General features: G+C 41.0%; 1 protein-coding gene across 2 annotated transcripts in view; it reads left to right on the top strand.

The window, feature by feature from the left end:
- Positions 1-12563, top strand: part of SLIT3 (slit guidance ligand 3) — a 482283-nt gene that overhangs the window by 363134 nt on the left and 106586 nt on the right. For both annotated transcript variants that reach the window (XM_031506038.2, XM_031506039.2), the window contains 4 exons: positions 547-697; positions 1838-1912; positions 9681-9824; positions 12400-12543. In XM_031506038.2, coding sequence (XP_031361898.2) covers positions 547-697; positions 1838-1912; positions 9681-9824; positions 12400-12543 — 514 coding nt within the window. The remainder of the gene's footprint in view (positions 1-546; positions 698-1837; positions 1913-9680; positions 9825-12399; positions 12544-12563) is intronic.

Raw genomic sequence — 12563 nt, 5'->3', positions numbered from 1 at the left:
GAGTGCTTCTCACTAAGTATGCTCTACCCATTCCTTAATTAAAATGAAAATGATTTAAACTGCTATTACTTTCCTTTGCTGTTTGTTTAACATAGTTAATAAAGATATCTAATTGTTGGAAAGTTGACAAGGTTGTCTAATAAAAGATTGCTCTGAAAAACAGCTCTAATAGCTGAGGGCTGAACATTTGGGAGTTTTAAATGATGTCTTTAAAAGTCTTTTGTCATTTGAATTCTTTCATGAGATGCCTTTTCCTTGTTGCTGGACTAAATTCCAAATGGGAAAAAACTGACTTTGCTGGAAAATACCTTAACAGGTAGGCTTGTTAGACAAGGAATTAGTCTGTTAAGAGGAGAGTGAAAAACCAGGGATGAGTCTTGGGAGTAATTTTAAAAGTTGCTGAGCACAAGTCCTTGGCAAGTATTAGAACTGTGTTCAGGAGCTGGGGGATGACAGGAGGCAATGCTGAGGATGGATTCCATGGTACCTCTGGTCACTGCAGTTATCAACAACTGTTTGCTGGAGTCTATTTTGCTTTTATTGCAGGGTCAGAGGATTACAGAAGTAAATTCACTGGGAAGTGCTTCATGGACCTGGTCTGTCCCGAGAAGTGTCGCTGCGAGGGGACAGTCGTGGACTGCTCCAACCAAAAACTCACCCGGCTGCCCACCCACCTCCCCGAGTACACCACTGACCTGTGAGTGCCTCTGGCAGGGCTGTTCAGCTGCACTTGTTGGCTCCTTTAATTTTTAAAGGCTGTAAAAAGTACTCAGATAATTAAAGGCACCTCCTACTTTTACCCCAGTGTGAAAATGGGAAAGCTAATTTTATTTCAGAGTTGCACCACCAGTCTCATTTCCTTAGCATTTATGCCAGCTGTGGGGTGAGAAAGGAGCCACAGCCCCGTGCACCAGCCCTGTGTCCTCCTCCAATGCTGGCCAGGCCCAAGCTGTGTCCTTCCTGTCCAGTCTACCCTGAGTCCTCTGCCTTTGCACCTGGTCATTTTTATTTAAGAAATGGTTTTAACCAATTAAGTGGATCTGTGACACGACCTCATTCCATCTCAGCATTGCCTGCTACTTGGGTGGAATAGGTTTTATTAAACTATTGTAACATCAAGACATTTGAGTATGAGAAAACATTCTTATTGCTTAGCAACTGAAGATTTGGGTTCTTTTCTTGCATTAGTATCCCCTTAAAACAGAATTTTCTTTTTTCAAGTTAGTGTTGTATTTATTGTACTTATTCTATTTAAAACCTCATAAAAATTATTGCTCTGAAGTCAAGAAAAAATATAAGAGATATCCAGAAATGCAGCAAAGACTCTACATAGCAAAATGGAAAATATGCAATCAGAGAATGAATTTTACATCCCAAGCCTGCCAAGACAGTGGCCTTCACATTCATTTTGAATATCAGCAGACTTTTATAGGGAAGGACCTGAAATCAGAGCCCTTGTGGTTGCATGGACCACATCTCCAACTACATGTCTGGTGTAGCAGAATGCACCACAGAGGTTCAGTCACGCACAGGAGGTTTGTGTGTAATAGATTAGCTCAATAATTCCTTATCCCATGCATTGGGAGATGAAGAGGCTCTGACACTGTCCTTTGGCATTACACTCTTCAGGGCATGCTAAGCTTTCACTGTAGATAGTCCTCTATGTCTCTTTTCCTTCAAAGCAAAACTCTTTTACCTGTAGGAGTCTGGGGGAGATGGCAGAGGGAGCCTTGCTTAACAAAGGTCATGGTTCTCTGTGTGGCAGCCCTGAATGTCACAGGCATGTATCTGCAGACATCTGTGAAGCATTAAATATCTCTTTGTTTCTTCCACTCAGGCGTCTGAATGACAATGATATTTCTGTTTTGGAAGCTGTTGGACTCTTCAAGAAATTGCCCAACCTCAGGAAAATGTAAGTCTGAGTTGCTCATTGGAATACACACAGCCTTGGATTGGAAGGAAGGAGGGAGGGATGAGTTTTTTATAGTTGAGTACTGCAGTAGAAATCACTTTTTTAATGTGAGTTTAACGAAACTGAAGGAGTTCCCTGTTGGATGGACAGGCACAGTTAAACCACACTGACAGACAAAGACCCCTAGGCTGACATTTCAGTGGGTTTTTAAGGCTACATTTCTTAGTCTTTCACTCATAGAGACTGACAGGAATTCTGTCCCAGAGTTTATTCCACTGTATGCTTATTGTTGGAGATGATTATGACATTTAGCATTTTGGTTTTGTCTCTCAAATGTATTCTGTGCCTCCAGCTGTGGTGTGGTTGTTTCAGATAGTCAAAGGAAAATAATACTACAAGATATGGACAATGGCAGCTTCTGGTGATCATTATTGGTTTAGAGAGAGAATAAATTAGCAAACATATAGATCAGTCATTCAAATATATCTCTATAATTCTGCTGACAGTCCTGGCTCAGTGCATTGTATATATTTAATAAGAGCAGTGTTTTGGAAAGAGAATAAATAATATGTCAGATACCTGCTGATAGTCTTCAAAATGGATCCTTCTGAAGTTATTTAAAGTTTTAACCCTGTGGACCCATTGCTGATGTCTCTTTTAACTGTTTGCTTTTAGTAAGGTTTTATTGTCTGGATCAAGCTAATTTAGGGAACCCAACCAAACCAGGCAATTTGTTCTGCATTCATTTCATGTGGTTTCTGCCATCTGGAGCTTCCTGGCCATTTGAATCCCTGTGACATCTCAGGAGCTTTGGAGGCAGCTCCAGAGAGTGGGATTCTTTTTTTTCTGCAAGAGTTTCAGATGCAGCACTGCAGGCTTGGGGTGGGGTTGTATTTGTGTAAGTACAGCCTGTCAGGCTTGGGGAACTAATCACAAACATTTGCCTCATGTTTTATGAATGATCAATAATTTGTAGCTACAGTGCACTCAGAAAATGATGTTGACATTGTTAAGTGCTCTGTTCCCTGTGTAAGTAGATAGTAAACAGGAATGAAAAATGCATGCTCTATAAGTGTGTACACAAACTAGAAAGCATCTGTCCTCATCAAACCTTCAGGATTTATGTTTTGAAAATTGGAATAATTTGTTTTTATTTAAAACTTACTGTAGAGAAGTACAGTGCTGTCTCTCCTGTCCTCATCTATCACTCAGAGGGAGGGATGCCTTGACAGGGGCTCTGTTTGGGTATAAATCCAGCATGAAGCCATTGTGAGATTATTTTTAAGAATTTGTTTCATGTGAAACAAAAGATTCTTTTATCTGTCCTTGGTAGCTGCTGAGATCAGAGCTGTGCAGGAGCAGGTCAAACTCGTGGCAAAAAGAATCTGCACCCTACAAAGTGTGTCTTGCTGGGTTTTAGTGGCAGCCTCCAAGCAGAGGCTCTTTAGAAAATCCTTGTAGCTGAGCCCATTTCTTTTGTTCTACCTGGTGCTCTAAAGAAGTTTCTCCATTTTAAGTAAAGGGATTTTCTGGAAACAGTGGGTTTTCATATGACTAGACCAACATTTCAACCACAACTTTACTCTGGCCTGATCCCTAAAAAGCCAGATTGAACTTATTTTCCTGTTTTTTCCATTTTCTGGAAAGAAGGGGTTACCAGGAAGAAAAAAGCAAACAAAACCCCTTTCCTTCCAGTTATTATTTGACCTTTACTAGTAATAAAATAATAATAATAATAATAATAATAATAATAATAATAATAATAATAATAATAATAGCCTTCTTCTAATGAAAGGCCCCTCTCCACCAAGCAAGAAAGGAAATGTGGGGCGTGCCTCGGGTGGGATTGCTGCTGCTCATGGTCCTAAAGCAGCAGCTCTGTGTGGCAGGAGTGTCAGGCACAGGGTCTGCCTGGGGCTCACTGCTGCTGTTAAATCAGAGAGGAAGAACATTGATCAAATCCCCACTTTTTAGTGTGTATAGGGGACAAGAAACCAAACTATTATTTGATTGACAGTATTGACTCTGTCTCATCATGTATTCCTTGTCTGCTTAAGTGTTAAAGGGAAACAGCAGGTGGAGGAATCTGTCTGGAAATTGAATTGCTTCCTGGGCTTCAGAGCTTTGCAGTGGCAGGGCATTAGCCTAAATCATATAGTTTTTTTCTTTATTTTTTCTCTGAAATACTCTTTTTTTCTGAAATGAATCTGCATATCTGTAGTATGGATATCTGAAGGGTATTTGAATGCTTGTCCTCTGGCTGCCTTTCACTTGAGTTTAGGACTGCTGACAGATCCAGCCAAGGAACTTGGAAAATAAACTTCATTTCAGAGAGCCATAGTTCCACTGTGGCTGGTAAAGCTCCAGCAGAACTCCAGAAAGAGTCAAAATGATGGGAAAAAGGGAAGTGTCAGACCACCTTTGCAATAGGTGGTAGCACCTACCCCACCTCTAATATGTAATTAGCTGTTGTGCTGTAATTTGTCTGTAAATAGTCCTCCAAAGCTGAACCTTATTTTATGATGTGTCAGCCTAGGATTGAATACATTTTAATGCAAAACAAAATGGAATTCTTGATATAGAAATCTAAAGGTCAGAGATACATAATGCAATGTGATGCCACATTTTACTTAGGAATTAAATAGCTAAGATTACCCTGCTGGTTTTTAAAAGGTTAACATATCTGAATGTGTCTTTAAAAAAATCAACTTCAATAATTAGCTGCAAAATCACATATATGGATATATAATGTGGTTTCCATAACCTAAATTTTAATTTTATGTTTAATGCTTTTACAGTAGAATGAAAAGCTTGGTGTAGATTCTTCTAGACAGGACTAATCCAGTCCAGAAGTAATTTCCTGGGTTCTCCAGTGACCTCTGTTTTGCTTTCATTGTGTTTTTACTGTATGGCTTTACCTGATCCTGCATGTGTGAAGGGAAAGCTGGGGGCCCTAAAGGCTGAATCCCACCCCACTGACTTCAGCCTCAAAGGACTGTGTTGCTGATACTTTGCAGTGGTTAGCAAAGAGCACTTTGAATCTGCCTGAAGTGCAGGAGAAATACAAGGATGCATTTCTGAGCTCCTTAGGAGTGGGAGCAGCTCCAGGACTTGGACTTTTGGGGGTTTCCTAAAAAGGCTCCAGGACCTTCTGCCCTCCAGCCATGGGAGCTGGAAGCTGCTGCCTCTTATGTTTCCAGTGGGAGATCTTCTCAATCAGCACATCAAGGTCTCATGTCAGGCAGGGAGAGGGGAGACCTCCCTGTTCACAGAGGTGAAGTTTTGACTTTTGTGGAAGGGAGCAGTTCACTTCTTGCAGCAACTCCCAAATTCAGCATGCAGCAAGCGCTGGGAGCCCCACCACTTCCTGGCAGTACCTCAGTTGTTAATTAGAGAAAAACCTTCCAGTGCCTGGGGACTCCCATGGCAGAGGGAGCCTGGAGGGGTCTCCTGGCCATGACAGGCTCAGTGTCCAAACCCCCCCGGGTATCAGACTCAGAGGGAGCACAGAGATACCCTTGCTTGCTGAAATGGGGTACTGACCCACAGGCAGAGGCTGTAGCCCCCAGATGCCATCTCTAGAGCTTGCCCACTCCCCTGTGATTACAGGAATTCAGTGGCCATTCCCACTGAAGTCCCAGCAGCTGTTTCTGTAGGGAAAGGAATCAGCAATGAGCTCACATTCAAAATAAAAAGGTGAACTGCCATATTTCATGCACTGCTGGGGAGAAAGGGGACTGACCTCTTCTCTTGAGAACAAGAGTAATGAAAAATGTTTACCTCAAAATCTGAAAGGGTCATCTAACAGTTCATTCAGTTAAGTCTTGCCAAAGTTACAAAGTGAACATATAATATGGTCTTTATTATAAGAAATGTCAGGCTGTCTTGCCAATAGCTGGTACTGCCAACCCACCTCCAGCGTGTAATTGCCTTTGGAGGCTTAATTTGGCTGTAAGTATTTCTGCTAAATTGAACTGTATGGAGTGTCAGAGCAGGATCTGAACATTTTACATGTGAAATAAAATTGAATCATGATAAAGTTTGTGGACTAGAGGTCAGTTTCAAACCCAGGATCTCAGGTTTCTGGGAGAGGCAGCAGCAGTTTGTGCCCTTGCAAACAGCTGTTACCAGTTGTTCCTTCCCCTAAGCATGAATTTTGCCATGGCAAATGAGGTTGCAGTCATCTGTCACTTGTTACACAGAAACAGACTTTATTTTCTGGAAATGGGGTTGAGGAGTCTCTTGTGCTTTGTGGCATTTGGGCTCAGTGTGGTTTTTACAGGGAGGCCATCAGTCTGCCCTGCTGGATGGGTGCAGGAGTGTCACTGGGTGCAATTCACTGTCGGTCTGGAGCATTTAGGATTTCAGTGCCATGCAGCTCCTGAAGACATCATCAAACCCAGCCAGACTATTGGTAAAACTGTAAAACCCTCTCAGCATCCTCCAGAGGAATGCAGCAGCACTGGGCTTTTCCTCCTCACATGTGCTTAAAGATTCCAAGCACATCTCCAGCAGACAGGAATATTCTAGGGAAACCCCACTCAGAACAGGCTGGTTGTATGATAAAACTGCAGGGTTGGAGGTGAGACCAAGCAGATCCCTCGTGGCTGGGCTGGGCTCAGGGGTTTTCCAGATGGGAAGGTGTGTCAGTAACTCAGCAGAGGGGAGCTGGAATGCTGACATTGCCCCAGCAGGTACAGCAGGGTGAAGGCTTCTGTTAAGTCTGAATAGAATCCAGCTTGCTCTTGAAGTTATGAGATCAACAGAAATAATATTATTATAAATTTCAGCCATGAAGTAAATAAAATGTGACTGAAAAGTGAGCTGTGTGAACAATGTCACCTTGATAGCTTCTTGATCTCTTCATTTCCTATTCACAGTCCCCCATAAAGCAGGCCCAGGCTGTTTGAAAATTTATTTTGACCTCTTGCCCAAAATAAAAGTCTGGAAATAGGATTAAATGTTATCACCAGGGTAAAGGAAGTCCTTATGGATTAAGCCTTCAGGAGTTACCAGGCTGAGGTCAGGCTAGCTCCCATTTGGGTCCTGCCAGAGGGCACAGGAGTCTCAAAACTCAGTTTCTTTTCCATTATTTTCCAGTACTTCAAGAATTCCTGGTAGAAGCTCAGTGTTGCCAGAGGATGGGGTTTTCCTGTAGTGGGAGTTTGCTGTAAACTGTCAGTAGGCTTTTTCTGATAAAAAATTTCCTTGTCAAGTGTGATGATCACATATAAGAGAATCTTCTAGAGCTGGGAAGGATGGAGTTAGAGGTCTCAGAGTTGCAGACCAGGCAAAAGGTTACAGTGCTTTCATTTTTTAAGTTTTATACCAGCTGATTGTTTTTCCTGGTAACTCTAGACTGAAGAATATGTAATTTGTCATGTTTATTATTCTAGCTGCTCAGCATTTAGGAAGAAACTTTTTTTTTTCCCTTTGGTGACTGAATGTTGTCATCTACCACTTATTTTTTGTTGCATTCTGATATGGGAAACTCTCATTCAGGAAGACAAATAAAAAAAATCCAGGTTGGCAGAACATCTGCTTTGACAATACTCCAGTCAGGATTGCAGGACTGTAACATCTTTACCTATTTATTACTGCAGAGCTGCTCTTTTCTCTGCCTTGCAACTTTGATTTCAACATAATCCTGGATTTTCAAATCTTTTGCATGGGAAAGGAATTTATAATTGGCTTTTTCTGAGACTGCTGGCATATTTATGGGTAATTCTGTCTTGCTGAAAAGATCAGGCATTATTAACTCAAATGAGCAGAGTTGCCTATCTGCTGAAGTCCTTTGGCAGCAATTAAAAATCAGATGTTAGCACTGTATAAAGGTGCAGATTCCTTTGCAGATGGGGGCCAGCTTTTGTCTCCAGTATTTGCTCTTTTCTTCCTTTAGTATCTAATCGATCGTTAACATTACCGACATGTTTTAATACATGTACCTAAATATCTTTTACATGGTCAAAAGTAACTAATAAAACTTTATAACTACAAATATAGATCAGTTTGCAATCTGCAAAGTCTTTGTTATAGTAACTCACCCTCCCTTCCCACCACAAACATTTGCTTACTTATTCTGTGCAAATATGCATTGTGGCATGATCTTTACCAGGAGGGGCATCTTTGGGAGCATTTATTTATGCCAGCATTCAAAAGAGATGCTGAGCTATAAACATTTCCACTAGAGAAATAGCTGAGCCCCAGAATTAAATGCATATGTCAGAATATCCTCCCTTGACTTGCTTTGACACTGAACATAAACTCTTCATGTGAGCGTTAGCACAAAGCACTAAAGTTCTGGAAAGAGAAATCTGTGTGTAAGTATTTCTAGATGTTTTTATGTTATTTTTGGCCGATTGCTGGCGTGCTCCTATTCTTTCTGATCACAAGAAAGCACAAGAGGTGATGGGCCACATGCTGTAGGGCCCATTCTCTGACAGTTGTTCAGCAGACATAAACCAGTGTACTCCAGTTTCCCACATGAAACATATTTCCAAGGCTCTTTTTTTTTTTTTTTTTTAATTAAGTGATGACTTCTGAAAAGAGCAAGACCCACATTATTTCTATCTGAGGCCAAGCTGTCCTCTTTCCATGTCTTCTGTCAACTTTTATCCCAGTAAGATTGCCAGCTCTTCTGAGCAGAGTAGCCCAGGTGTTAATCTGATACCTTGTCATTTGTTTTATATCACCTGGAATTGGATTTTGAAACTATTACTCATGTTGTGTCTGTACTGGGATCATTTCTGGAATAATGTGCTATTCTGCATGAGTAATGGTGTTGGAATTTAGCGTCTTCATGGGAGCAAGAATATATCTTGTACTTTCTCCTTTTTGGTGTAGATAGTAAAACAAAGACCAATGTTTCCTGTCATAGACCTCAACAAATAGAATTATTCATCATAATCTATACAGGACATCATGGGAGCTATTTGAAGGACTCAGGCTCAAAGTTTTAATGTGCTTAAGACCTTCTATATAAATGTTTTAAATAATTAAATGCCATTTATTTTTATGCCTCTCTGATGGCACTTTTATCATTCAGAAATTGTCTGTTCATGGGGGTTTTCACAAATATGAAATATTCAAAAGATTAATTTTGCATTTCAGGAGAACTTCATTTGACTTTGTAGATCAAAGTTTTCTAATATGGATCTATAAGCAAACATCTTGAGACTGTATAGGCAGAGTAAATATTTAGAAAATAATGCTGTGTATTGCAGCGGCTGTGAATTGACAATTAAGTCATACTTGTTTCATTTTGAGCGGTGGTTTTTATTTAAGTGCACATACTGAAGTTGGTATCAGATACATGGTACAGTGAATAAAAATGGTCTATATTTCAATTTGTGACACCATTTCAATGGCAGTAACATTAACTGACTCTTTACAGATGAGCACCCACACCCAAGCATTGTCCAGAACGTCATGGACATGAATCAGATGCTGGAAACTCCCACTTACTGTTTCCAGAGACATGGATAAGAAAGAACTACATGAGGTGTTAAAATCTGGTAGCTGCATTAATTTAAATTATCTTGATATAGCTGAAATAATTGTGGTTTTGGTGAGTACAAGGGAGCTATTTGTAAGAACAATAGGAACACCTTTGAATTTCTGGATGCTCTCCTTGCTGAATGAATGGATAGGTCTCTCTGGATGGCCACTAAAAGGAACAAATTTCTCCTATCTCCCTCCCTCCCTCCAGTATGATTTTTGGAATAAAACACTACTGATTTTCTTATTGCCACTGGGTGTGTCCTTCCAGAAATCTGAGCAACAACAAGATCAAGGAGATCCGGGAGGGCGCGTTCGACGGCGCCTCGGGCGTGCAGGAGCTGATCCTGACGGAGAACCAGCTGGAGTCGGTGCACGGCCGCATGTTCAGGGGCCTCACGGGGCTGAAAACCCTGTAAGTGACAGCCCTGCCTCTGCTGCCCTCCCAGCAGGCTGGCAGTGCCCCGTGCAGCAGTGCCTGCTGAAATATCTGCTATTGCACTGCCAGGGCTACTGCTGAAATATCTGCTATTGCACAGCCAGGGCTACTGCTGAAATATCTGCTATCACACTTACACTGCCAGGGCTACTGCTGAAATATCTGCTATCGCACAGCCAGGGCTACTGCTGAAATATCTGCTATCACACAGCCAGGGCTACTGCAGGGCCTTGAGCGCTTTCATCTACCTCTAGTCCTGGGCAGGTTTGAGATTTATGTGCTATGTCTGTAAAATGGACAGATTTTCACAGGACTGACATGATGGGCAACCTGTCATGTGTCAAATTTGTTCACTTTCAGTGATTTAATGCTTTTATTATTTTATTATTGTAGAAACAAGATGTGTAGGAACATGTTTGCTGTCTCTTTGTCCATCCTCCCACTGTTCCTCCACCCAAACTGGAGCTATGCTGTAGAAAGGAAGCACTTGACTAGGTGTGGCTGTCAAGAAATAGACTCTAGGAATCAAAATACAATTAAAATCTGCAATATATACATTAGGAAAAAATACTACTTATGTTGCAAGGTATCATGACACAATTACAGTCCTTACTCAAGTGTAAAAAGAAATTTAAGTTTCATTTCAAAGACTTTGTTTTGTAATGACAAATATGGAACTTTTGCTGTTCCATTAACATTTTTGTAGTAACAGCCATCTGTTCTTCAATTTAATGTATGCACTTTACTAAGGGATTTGAAAATACTGCCCATAGATATTAAATTAATTTTTATACTGTAAAGCAGCCTGTGGCAGTGCTCCTAAACAAAATTCAGCATTTTTTAATAAAAAGATGCTTAACATTCAAGCTATCCTGCTGACCTGACCTACATTTCTCCTAGCTGATAAAACAGTCTAAATATACACAGCATGATATGAGGATTTGTGAGTCTAAGATTTCTTTCAGGAAGGGCACACAGTGCATGGTGAACCCTGATATGAAACCAAAGGGTTTGGCTTGCGGGACATACATTGCTATCCATTAATTGACTTTCTTTCAGCATTAAAAAGAGTAATCTTTTGCAAAGGGGCTGCATTTGTCAGGGTCATGGTCCAGCTTTTAAAAGACTGTATGTTCCTGCAATGTAAGAAATCTCTGTGCAGGATATCTTGGCATTCAAATTCATCCATCCCATCTTGCAGTTCTGCTGCCTGGTACATTCCATACAGGGCAGGAGAAATATTTCCTGCTGCTGCTAAGCCACTAAGGGCTTTATTCTCTCATTTACTACCTGCCCATTTTAGAGTGTGTGCTCTTGACCTGGCAAAGGTGTGTCTCTGTGCCCTGTGGATCTTTCCTGACACAGTTTCACCCCAGCTGCAATCCCAGAATTAGAGACCGTGGTGCCTCTGGGGGTAACCACATGGAGACAGTGATGCAAAAGCAGCTCAGTGCTTAGCCTCAAACAGGCAATGTCTGTGATGACACTGTCACTGTTTTCCCAGCCATATCTAAACTATCCCTGGTGATTTTCAGGTAGCATTGATGTAGCATTTCAATGCCCAGCTAGCAGATACCGATCTGAGATTTAAATTCAAACTCCTAAGGGAGTCTGCATTTCCATTGCATGAATTTGATAGCCAGGAGTTAACCCTCCTCGGTTTGGAGGATCAATTCACTGCAGCAGCAGCAGGAACTGCATGTATTTTGTGGATCTTGGGTAGTGTGCTTTAATTACTGAATGATTTTTCACCTAAGTAGGAATATCACAACAGTGCAGTGATGTTTACAGACCCAGATATTGATTGGCATGCAGTCTAACAAATACACATGAGCCTTTTTTGCAATGGAGTGAAACAAGATCCTCCAGTCTTTCAGATTAATTGGTCTTTATTGTCGAGTTCATTGTTACCATAACAACTCAGAGAGATGTATCTTCCAAAACACAGCACTGATTCATCTGGTACAAGCACCAAGCAAAGACCATTTTATAGAATGATTACTGGGTTTTGTCTTCACAATTAATGATGATAATGACATTCCAGAGCCTGTGCCAGGTCTAGAAATCTTTCCTAAGATATTCCTTGATTTTTAATGAGGATACTGTTTCCTTCCATACTTTTGCAGTGTGGATTACAAAAAATATCCAGGATATGAGCAGAAGTAATGCAGCCAGTATTGTTATTGTCACACACTTCTGGCAGTCTTTTTCAAATGATCTCTGAAATACATCTCAGCTTACTCTCAGATATTTATTAAATTGAGCCTTTAGTTTTTAGTTCAGGTTTGTCACTAGTAATAATTTTAATTGCATATTGCTTTCAGGTGTGCAGCTCCCATCAGCTTCTAATGTAGAGTGGAAGAGATGCATTTTAAATTCACAAGACCACGTTTATGTGAATCTAACCCTCCTCTAGCTGTGTTCTACTTCAGCAATCAGCAAAAACAGAATGATTTCCAAAGCATCTCTTGATACTCTTGGCAAAGCACCTCCCATCCTGAAATTATAGCCCTTCCCAGTGGTTCCTAATTCCCTGTTTTAATCCTTGTAGGATGCTGAGGAGCAACTCCATCAGCTGCATAAACAACGACACCTTTGCTGGCCTGAGCTCAGTGAGGCTCCTGTCTCTGTATGACAATCACATCAGCACCATCACCCCTGGAGCCTTCAGCACACTGGTCTCTTTGTCTACAATGTAAGTTATCTTTTCATGGG

This window comes from Lonchura striata, chromosome 15 (assembly GCF_046129695.1).
Source record: "Lonchura striata isolate bLonStr1 chromosome 15, bLonStr1.mat, whole genome shotgun sequence".
Taxonomy (NCBI): Eukaryota; Metazoa; Chordata; class Aves; order Passeriformes; family Estrildidae; genus Lonchura; species Lonchura striata.
The sequence above is the reverse complement of the archived record's forward strand: the minus strand, read 5'-3'. Positions and strand labels throughout refer to the sequence as shown.